The sequence below is a fragment of the Cricetulus griseus genome, chromosome 2 (genome assembly GCF_003668045.3).
Source record: "Cricetulus griseus strain 17A/GY chromosome 2, alternate assembly CriGri-PICRH-1.0, whole genome shotgun sequence".
In the NCBI taxonomy this organism is placed as follows: Eukaryota; Metazoa; Chordata; class Mammalia; order Rodentia; family Cricetidae; genus Cricetulus; species Cricetulus griseus.
The window spans coordinates 101,107,757-101,118,245 of record NC_048595.1 but is presented as its reverse complement, the minus strand read 5'-3'; the positions used below and the strand labels follow the sequence as shown (position 1 = coordinate 101,118,245).

The following is a 10,489-nucleotide window of genomic DNA, read 5'->3' as shown; positions in this document are numbered from 1 at the left end:
CTGAAGTAAATGATTAGCTTCAAGATAAAAAAACAAAAAACAACAACAACAAAAAAAAACAGGCTGTGTCTAGGAGCTGGGGTGTACCCTGTGGGGGTTGTCAGCAGAAACTCTTGGAGCCAAACAATGGAAGGAAAGGAAACCACCCAGTGGCCACTGCATTTTCTTTCAAAGCTAAGTCTGAGCAGACCTCTCCTGGCAAGGGATAAGCTGTACAGTTGTTCCCAGGATAGAAGGCAGTGTTTCTTCAAACGCTTTCCCAAATATACTTTATGTACCTGAGTACATGGGTGAAACAGGTATGAGAAGGATCAGATCTTAGAAGACTCGAGCACCAACCATAACTTGGACCCCCATCCTACAAGGGACATGACTGAACTTTGGATACCTCTCCTTGACTGTTGTGTGGGTTGGACAAGATCAGACATGTTCAGGGTGGTATGGCTATGGATATATTGTGTAGGTAGGATTTGAAGGTCTATCAATGGAATGTGGCTGATAAGGTCTGAAGTTGAGAATGTTGCTAGGTCAGATTCTAGGAATCCTGACAAATCTGACTCCAAAACAGAGAAATAGTGGAAATCAGGAAAGGAATTTTAATTAGTATGACTGACTAGGAAGACAAAGGGGGTGATGTCGTCAGCCCTGGCATTAGAGGTTCTCATAATAGCTTCCAGATTATGTAGAAAAGGGACAAAATCCAGACCAAGAAGCATGCACAGTTCATCAACTGTGGCCCAACTGTGGCCTGGTTGATCATTATCTCAGGATTGGTCTGGCAGGCCTTGTTCAGTTGCCTCCAGGTAGGGGTAGTTTTGTTCCTTGTCACAGATATTTATCTAGGGGGTCTGTTCCTGGAAACCACCAGGCTGTAAGAGAATGACTTGGTGCAAAAGAAACAGGTGCAAAATAGAGGCAGCATACCAAGCTTTTGTTCTGCCTTTTCGTTAACTCATTGCGCACCTGGAGGGCCAAGGGAAGAGTCAATGCTTTTAGCAAATTACCCTTTAAGTCTTTGTTCAACAGTGGCCAGCAGATAGAGAGGCCACTCCCTCTCACCCTGGATTCAGGGAAGGAGAAGGGTCTTGGGTGCTTGTAGAGGAGGACCAGTAGAATGCTTGCAAGAATCAGAGACACCTCACTCAGAAATGGGTGGATGGTGGCCAAAATTCTTAGAAGACCTGCTTGGCTAAAGCGTAACCCATTCCTAACTCATCTGGAAGCCCATTCAGGTGGCCATTATCTCAATGGCCATTCAGGTCCTCCCATTATTTCTAGAAAGGGGTTCCAGACTGCTGTATGTCACCCCACCAACACATACACAACAGCCTAGGTGCAGGGAGAGACCAGTGAATATAAGGCTGCTGGAGGCCTTTTGGAGCAACGTTAAGCTCGCCAGATCCAATGTGCAGGAAAGACAACTTTGGACTGCACAAGAGGTACTGTCAGGGATGGAGGACAAGGCCAGAAGGGTCTGGAAAGACAGTTCAGCAGTTAAGAGCATTTGTTGCTCTTACAGAGAACCTGGGTTCTATTCCCAGCACCCACATGATGGCACACAGCTATCCATAATGTTAGTTCCAGAGGATCCGTTGCCCTTTTCTGATCTCCACAAGAACCAGGCATGCATGTACACACAGGCAAAGCACTCATATGCATAAAATAAGTAAGTCTTTTAAAAAATCCCATAGAATCCTTGTTTTCAAGCAAGAAAACAACAAATACTACAACAGCTATCTTTTATTGAGCACCTACTTTGTGCCAGGCACTTTCCATATATCTGTGCTTACTATTACAATTACCTTGGAGGTAGGTGTCATCATCACTTTTACATAAAAAAAAAAAAAAACTCAGGCTCAGTGGGGTTAATCAGCTTATTCAAGGTCACCCAGCTGATTGACAAAGGAAGACTGGGGATATAGCTCACTGGAGAAGTGCTTGCTTAGTATGCTTGGGGCCCTGGGTTCTATCTTCAACATTGCCAACAAAAAGAAACAAAAGACTTGGCACTGGAGACAGGCATCTGTGGGAACCCTGAAGCTCAGGGCTTTTCACTCAGAGAAAGTGAAGGATTCGGGCACAGGCTTTGTTGCCAGAGCCACTGAGGGAAGAAGCTGAACTCTACCTCATTGTCCACCTTCTCTTGCAAGCCACTCCTCCAGACATAGCCACATAGTCAGGAAAAACCCTGGCTGGAGTTGATCTCAGAACAGGAGAATTACTGAGATGAAAGACCTTCCCCGAAACATGTGTTGGCAGGTATCAGTGTTTGATGCCACTCATGTGCCAAACACATCACTGCCGGGATGAGAACATGGTTCCCTTTTAAGCCACACTTGAGCATGTGTGCCGAGTGAGACAGCTAAGTAATCTTAAAGGGCTGTTGATTTCCTACAGTGCTCTCCTTTTACAATATGACCTTGGAATTGAACTCAGGTTGTCAGGCTTGCCATGAAGGAAGTGCCTTCATCCATTGAGTCACCTCCTCAGCCGAGCTCTAGTGTGCTAAACTCAAACCGGTGCTGCCATCGTCCTAGGGAAAGCATCTGGGAAGGGGCTGGTTCAACAATCAAAGTCTTGAGTTTGCCCCTGTATCCTCCTTCCTCTAGGCTTATTCAGTTTCAGGGATATTCTGTTCATTCTGTAGATTCAGAGACTATGGTGGGCATCTCTCTCTATATATTTCTCTCTCTTTCTCCTCTCTCTCTCTCTCTCTCTCTCTCTCTCTCTCTCTCTCTCTCTCTAAGTACGTGTGCACACATATACACACAGACACAGGTTCTTGAATTAAGGCATCAAGTCTGGCCTGCATGGCCCTGCAAATCTGCCCACTAGGCACTTCTGGCCCAGGGCTGGGTCCAAGGTTGAGTCCGGAATGAGTCCGGAATATACACGAATAGGTTAGTGCAGTGTTAGGAGTCTCCTCACAGAGACAATTAGTCCAGGCTGAACCCAGCTCTCCTACTGCCTGGGAAGAGCCCTTTTGCTTCCTTGTCAGCTGGCCAAACCAAACATCTGTGTCTTTTCTTCCCCAGGTGGAATAGGATCAGGTCAATTACTGTTCAGGTGTGCTGAGAACCTCAGGGCCTAGCTGCTGTCACCAAGAAGGTACTCTTTTTCTTTCCTCTCTCTCTCTCTCTCTCTCTCTCTCTCTCTCTCTCTCTCTCTCTCTCTCTCTCTCTCTCTCTCTCTCCTCTCTCGACAGTGGAACTCACTCTGTAGGCCAGGCTGGCCTTGAACTCAGAGATCCGCCTGCCTCTGCCTTCTAAGTGCTGGGATTAAAGGCGTGCGCCACCACTGCCCAGCTAAAGGTACACTTTCTAAATAATATGGTAGAAAACTATTTGGGAACTTTTTGAAGAGCATCGGTTCCTCACCTTAGAGGACAAAGGGCTACAAAGGCCAGTGGGAGGAGAGATGTTTCTGTGTGCTTTTTAAAACCAGACCCTTGTAATAGAAAGAACAGACTTTTCCTGAGTTCCCGGGCCATCCAACCCAGGGAAGAGGTTTCTGTTCTCTATGTCCAGGGTGGGGGTGAGGCGCTGTCAGGAGTGTGCACTGGGGCAGGAGGTTGTTTCCGTACTTCCCCTTCCAGGTCTCACCTACTGCTGTTGGCCGGAGCACTTTTCAGTCAGTGCCCATTTTGTCAGTGCCCATTTCCTAGAGGTGGGAACTTCCTGAGGGTGCACCCTTCGGGTGTGGTAAAGGATTAAAAATCTGCATGAAGGCTGGAGTCAGGACTGTGGGATTCCTGGGTCTTGAAAGTGGGTCAGGACGCCCAGGTGAAATAGGCGACCTCATCCAGGTCCACGGGGTAATCCGTGAGCAGCACCGGTGTCTTGTCAAAAAGCTCACCCTTGTAGCTGCGCCACTTGCCGGCGGGCAAATAGACATCGCGCTCTTGCTTACCAGGCTCCAGCACCGGCGCCACCAACAGCGTATCCCCGATAAGGAACTGCGAGTCGATGCGGTGAGCCGTTTCATCCCCTGGAGCGATCCACCACAGGGGGCGCACGATGGGGTCGCCAGTGTCGGTGACCTCACCAGCGAGCTCAAGCAGCAGTGGCGCCACTAGCGAGGCGCGCAGAGCAGCGAACTTGTGTGCGATGGCTATCACTTCTGCGTCGTACTGCCAGGGCGGGATTGAAAACTGCATGGCAGGCATGAAGGCCGCAACCTCAAGCCAGCGCACGTAGAGCTCGCGCTCCGGCCCCGGCCCATCTTGGCGGCCGGCTGTGCGCTCTGGCACCGCGTTGCCCCCCACCATATCGGGCAGGATGAACGGATAGCCCAGCATACTGACCGTGAGCACAGCAGGGATAAGAGAGCGCAGGCCCAGGTCGTAGCCCCATACCGAGTCGCGGTCCACCAGGCGGAAGAAGCAGGAGATGTTCTGTGACTGGTACCCAACGCGGACCTCGGCTAGCGAGAAGAAGGGCAGCGCCATCTCAGTGTACCGCCGGCTCCACACACTGGGGTCGGACAGAGGCCTGTAGGTGCTGAAGTCCCGGGGCAGGTAGCTGACCTCACCAGCGTCGAACTTAAAGGAGGCCACGTTGTAGCGGGAGCGCAGGCGCCGTAGCTGTCCCTGGAACCAGTCTCGGGCCTCTGGGCGCGTGAAGTCCAGCACCGCTCCAATGCCGTTCCACCAGCGCACCAGCGCGGGCAGCCGGCCCGTGGGCTCGCGCACGAACAGCTCACGCTCCACGCCCTCGCCGAAGCGCGACGAGTTGTAGTTGACAAACGGATGCACCCAAAGTGTGACGCGGAAGCCAGCCTCTCGCAGGCTGCGGAACATGTCAGTGGCATTGGGGAACTTGCCCTCGTCGAAATCGAAGTCGCCATATGCAGGTGTGTACATGTCATCGATTTCCAGGTGGCTACTGTTGAAGCGGTGCTGGCGGATCTGCTGGGCGAACTGCAGCACCTTGTTCTGGTCCACAGCGCGCCCGTACAGGGCCCAGGTAGACCAAATAGGGTCTCGAAAGGCCTCTGATGCTGGTACCCTGGATGGCTTGTTGAAGTATCGCCGAACCATGTACTTGTGGATGGAGGTGACATCTGAGCCCACGCACACCCGATAGCTGAGTTCGGGCGCTGCGGTACCGCCAGCTGGTGGCTTGTAAGATGTGTCGTGGTAGCGTGCCTGCAGCCGCATAGAACGCTCAGTGCTGTTCCAGCCCAGGTGGAAGGGCACTGAATCATTGACTTTGATGGCGGCCGCGCGTGAAGACAGCCAGTAGCGCTCGAGGATGCCCCCGAATGCGGCGTCAGAAGAGTAGACATCGCTCGTGACAAATGGCTGCGGCTCCTGCTGGCCATCCAGGCGGATAGGCCAGTGTTGCGTCCTCATCTCTGCGCCGCCATACCAGTGCGCGGCAGCATCTCCCAGAAACATGGCGTGCTCTACAGCACGCCCTGGTGCAGCTTCCTCCCAGCGCACGCGGTAGCACATGACAGTGTCCTTGGGTCGTACAGTCTGGATGAAGAAGTGCAACGGGCGCCCATCCGCCGTTCGGGAGCAGCCAAGCAGGGCACCCTCACGGCTGCAGGAGTCAAGGTCCAGCGCACCCGAACGGAAGGCCAAGCGGAAGACTTGCTCACCTTTCTGGTTCCGGATGGAGAAGCCGCCACAGTTCAGGTCCAGCAGCTCTGCGCGCAGGCGTTCGGCTTTGCGTAGCGAGGCGCTGTAGTAGCACCAGGCCACAACTGCCGCCAGAACCAGCAGCAGTCCCAATACCGCGGAGCCCAGCAGAGGCCTCAGCTCTTTGGAGGCCTTGGGTTTGGCAGGTGAAAAATTGTCAGGCAGGAAAGTGTACATGGTTCCTGCTGGGATGGCTTTGAGGCTTTTGGGGCCCGCGTTGCTACCAGATCGGTGTCGCTGGTAGACCTGGCTCTTCTCCCGAAGGTTCTGGGGCATTAGTCCCCAGCTAAGGAAGGAAGCACCACACCAAACCCATCTGAATATGGCCTGCGGGAGCCTGCAAAGGGGAGAGAAAGGACACTGAGCTTTCTCTTCCACGGTATTTCCATTTCTGCAGCCTAGAAGAGGGGCCCAAGAGCTTAGCAAATGGCAAAGGCAGGGCTCTTGTCCAGGACAATCGGTTGATGTCTTACCCTCCTTTCTCTCAGGCCCCACCGCTTGCCAAACTGGTGAGAACTCTGTGAATGGAGAGAATCATGTGAATGAGAGAGCATGCTTCTGCCCTTTCCCAGTGGAAAACAAACCCGGAGAAGCAAGGCACTGTCCAGGCCCGCAGCATAAGCATACAGCCCCTGAAGGAGGAGGATTGAAGAAGCTCTGGCCATGGTAAGAATGCACGAATGGTCCAGCCAATTCCTTGAGACCTTTAACAGGGCAGTCTGTAGGCTGGCCTCCCTGCCTCTAGAGAGTCAAGGACAAGAGAAAAAGGACACCTCAGTCATGGAATTTAATTTTGAATCCAAGTAGACGGCTATTTGGAAATTAAGGCACTGAAAGCCACATTCAGTCACAGAGACTGATTTGGAGGAAGGCAGAACTGGGGTCCAACATTAGGGCTGGGGCGGGAGCTTGCTGAAGAATCTTGCTTGTCTGCTCTGCCCCTTTGCTCACAAACTCTCCCTGGCTCTAAGCCACTAACCATCAAGTAAATCCATTTCTCTGCTCATCTTTCTTGTCTCCCAGGAGAGACGCTGTAAGCATTGCAATCAGAGCTCCAGACATGTTATGGTTCTAGATACATTTCTATGCAGCCCAGAAAAGTGGCCCTGACTTTGTGATCATCCTGCCCTAACCTGGATAGCTGGCAATGCAAGCATATATCACCACATCTGAGCTCAGCTCCTTTTCTGATTCCAGCCAGGCCTATCTCAAGACTACCAAGCTCATTCCCTACCCTAAACCCTCAAGTCACCTCTTTGGTAGGTTTCAGTCATCTAGCCTGATAACCTCTCTTCAGCTCACCAGGGAACAGATGCCCACCACCACACACATAAATATTCACACAAGGTATGCTAAACATTGAAATATGTCTGCAGGAAAACTTAGGCTTGGTGGAAGGTTTGTTTCAACCTTCTGATAAAGGCCCCTAACTCCTCCTGTCTCAACCCTCAGGGGCAGAGTCCAACAAAGGAACAGCACCTGTCACAAGCAAACACAGGCAGACACACTGCCAGCCAGTAGTTGCTTAACTCCCCAGCTGGGGGGGGGGGAGGAAGGAGAGAGACTGGCAGATGGTTAATTAGTTGCCTCCCAGGTGCCAGTATCTGTCTGTCTCCAGTGACTTCCAAGGTGAAAAACTACTCAGGCTCTTCTACTTGTCCAGCTCTTACATGCAGAATCTGTCAAGAATGCCAGGTGCAGAGGCTGGAGAGATGACTCAGCAGTTAAAAGCACTTAACTTCCAGAGGACCTAGGGTTCGAATCCTAACACCCACACGGCTGCTCACAAGTGTCTGTAACCCCAGTCCCAGGAGATCCAATGCCCTTTTCTGGCTTCTGCAGGCACCAGGCACATATGTGGTGCACAGACATTCAGGCAAATACCCATACATTAAAATAAACATAAATGAATCTTAAAAATAGCAAGTCAGGTGCAGGTCAGAATTTTGGTTCTAGAAGATAATACTTAGCACCATTATTTTATCTTTGTTTGTTTGAGACGGTTTCCCTGGCTGTTCTGGAACACCCTTTGTAGACCAGGCTGGCCTCAGAGATCTGCTTGCCTCTGCCTCTGCTGGGATTACCATTTTTATCCCTCCAGACAACTTTAATCTCCCCAGGCACTGCCCAACCCTAGTCTGGAATAACCTCTTATTTCCACCTACACATTTAGAGTTGCCCTAGTTTCCTGTAGGTAGCAGTGTCTTTTGCTGATACCCTCACAAAGCTAAGGGGAACACAAAGAAGTCTGTGGGGCCCCAAGCCTGACTATTGTACATGTCTGTCATTTATTCAACAGCCAAGGCTACATTCTGGGCACTAAAGGGTTAAAAGGAGAGGGTCTGGTTCTAAATGAGAAAGACCCCCTCAGCCTCAAAACTTACATATTAAGTTGGCCTTATGGCCCCTGGAGGCCTGAAAAGCTCACTTTGATGGTCTCAAAAGTTTTTTCACCACTTGGGTTTCAAGAACCAATTTTTAGAATTATTATGTTCTTTGATGAAGGGCAGGAGCCCACAGACTTAAGCACCCACTTTGTTGGGGCCTCACTGTGTCCTTCCAAAGGAACCTGCAGCATCCAACACCAACAACACTGTGAGCTATTGTGTCCCTTTTACAGATGGGAAAACAGGGCTTGTCAGCAGTCACCCGGATGGCGAAATTTTGGGATTCAAAATTTTGCCTCCACCTTCCATAAAGAGAGATGGGCGTGGACCGTTGAGGCCTGTCTTTTCAAGGGCTGTTGCAGCTTCTGCTCGCCGCAGACAGATCAGGAAGATTTTAGGGGTGCGAAAGGGGCAATTTAATGGCATCTGGTATTGCAGCTGTCGGGGAGGAACTCTGTGGCTCCACTTTTAAGTGGCATTCAAGACCCGGTAATTTGTCGCGCCTACCATCTGGCCAAACACAGGCTAAAGCTAGCAGGTGGGATCGGCTGAGCGGGCCTTCCTATAGGCTCAGCCCAAGAAGCCTCTTCCCGCTGACTTCACACTCAAGCTCAGTTTTGGCTGCCAGCCCTTAGCCTACAGTTTAAGGGCGAGGGCCCAGATCAGCCAAACTGAACCACTTAAGGCAGAGTCCATTGTCGGACATAGTTGGAAGGGGAGTGGAAATGTCAAAGGCAATTCGATCCTGCCCATCTCCCTCCCCTGCTCAGGGACAGGATCCACAAAGATCAAGTGACTGAGCTAACTCAGCCTGGAATACTTGACACCCACCCTTGGCGCCACACCCGACGCGGCCCAAAGGGGCAGAGGAAAGTCAAGGAACCCGTCGCCGGCTGGGACCCTCTGGCCTAAAGGAGGGGCGCAGGTGTCCAGGGTTGCTCTACCAACGAGAAAATTCAGAAACTGTGCTCTTAGGCAGCTCAACACCCCTCGGCCTCAAGGGCCTCTTACTGGGCTCACTCACCGCAGTGACCACCACACGGAAGAAGGGGAGAAGGGATCTCCCGGCAGATTCTCTTTCCACGCTAACAGAAGTTAAGCAGCCACAGCCCCTGCTGGTTGCTGCCTGGCTAGGCACGGCCGAGCCCCTCCTACGCCCCGCCCTTGGGCTACTCGGCCACGCCCAGCCGTCCAATGTGGCTTCAGGCCTGGGACTCCGGCCCCACCCCTGGCCTGCGGCCCCTCCCCCACAGCCTCTTGAAGCTGCGAGTGCCTTGTCCGGACTTTCTCCTCTCCGCCCAAGCTCTGCCCTTTGGGCCCGCCTCTAGATTGGTGCCCCTTGGTTTCACCTCCTGCCTCAGGCGCCGCCCCTGTTATGAGCAGGCCATCGCTAGCCTGGCTGATCCCCAGGCCTTATGGGAGATGTAGTTCTGAAGGATGAAGGAGTTGCTGAATGTTGGAGTTCTTGCAACTCCAGACTAGGTTTGTTATGTGTATGAGAGCACCGCAAAGTGAAGGGGCAGAGGTAGCTGTGGTGGTTTGAATAAGAATGGCTCCATAGACTCGTCTGTTTGAGTGCTTAGGTACCTGAGCATGGTACTCTATGAAGGGTTTATAAGGATTAGGAGGCATGGCCTTGTCGGATGAAGTGTGTCAGTGGGGGTGGGCTCTGAGGTTTCAAAAGCCCATTCCAGACCCAAAGTCTCTCTGATTGTAGATCAGGATGTAGCTCACAGCTACTTCTCCAGCACCATGCCTGCCTGTTGCCATGCTCCCCACAGTGATGACAATGGACTAACCTCTGAAACTGTAAGCAAGCCCCAATTAAATGCTTTCTTTTATCAGAGCTGCTGTGGTCATGGTGTGTCTGCACAGCAATAAACACTGACTAAGAAGTCTTTGAGAATCCATTCCCTTTAGATTTGGGCAGCTGAATACTTTAAAGAACTAAAACGGGACTGGAGCGATGGTAAGCAGGTAAAGGCATTTGCCACCAAGCCTGCTGAACCAAGTTCGATCCCTGGAACCAATAGGGTGGAAGGAGAGAGCTGACTCCCACAAGCCAACCACTCATCTCCACACAACACATAATAAGTGTAAAAACGGGTATCACAATTCTGGGAGGACCTGTGCTCCCACTGTCCACTAATACCCCAGTCAAGAGCTCCTTAGAAGGAGCACCAGCAGTGTCTCTGTTTCTGCTCAGTGTTTTGCACTGCCCACCCTCTGACCTTTAATGTGTAGCCCCTTCCCTTAGTGACAACTTTTAGTTATAAATGCCTATGCTGGGCCAGGCACATGTCTTTATTCTCAGCACTTGGGAGGCAAAGGCAGGTGGATTCAAGGCCAGTCTGGTCTATAGAGTTTCAGAATAGTTACTGTCTCGAAAAACCAAAATAAATAACAAAAAGGCCTGTACTTCAGAGTGCAGAGATGGGTGTGCTGTGCTATGATACCC

The 10,489-nt window shown here is 51.5% G+C and overlaps 1 protein-coding gene across 1 annotated transcript; it reads right to left on the bottom strand.

The window, feature by feature from the left end:
• Positions 1-1,722: 1,722 nt before the first annotated feature.
• Positions 1,723-9,188, bottom strand: Myorg (myogenesis regulating glycosidase (putative)). The gene is made up of 2 exons (XM_027403335.2): positions 9,056-9,188; positions 1,723-5,981 (listed from the first exon to the last, which is right to left on the bottom strand). Exon 2 carries the CDS (start codon positions 5,918-5,920, stop codon positions 3,770-3,772), a length of 2,151 nt encoding a protein of 716 aa, XP_027259136.1. The 5' UTR covers positions 5,921-5,981; positions 9,056-9,188; the 3' UTR covers positions 1,723-3,769.
• Positions 9,189-10,489: the final 1,301 nt, after the last annotated feature.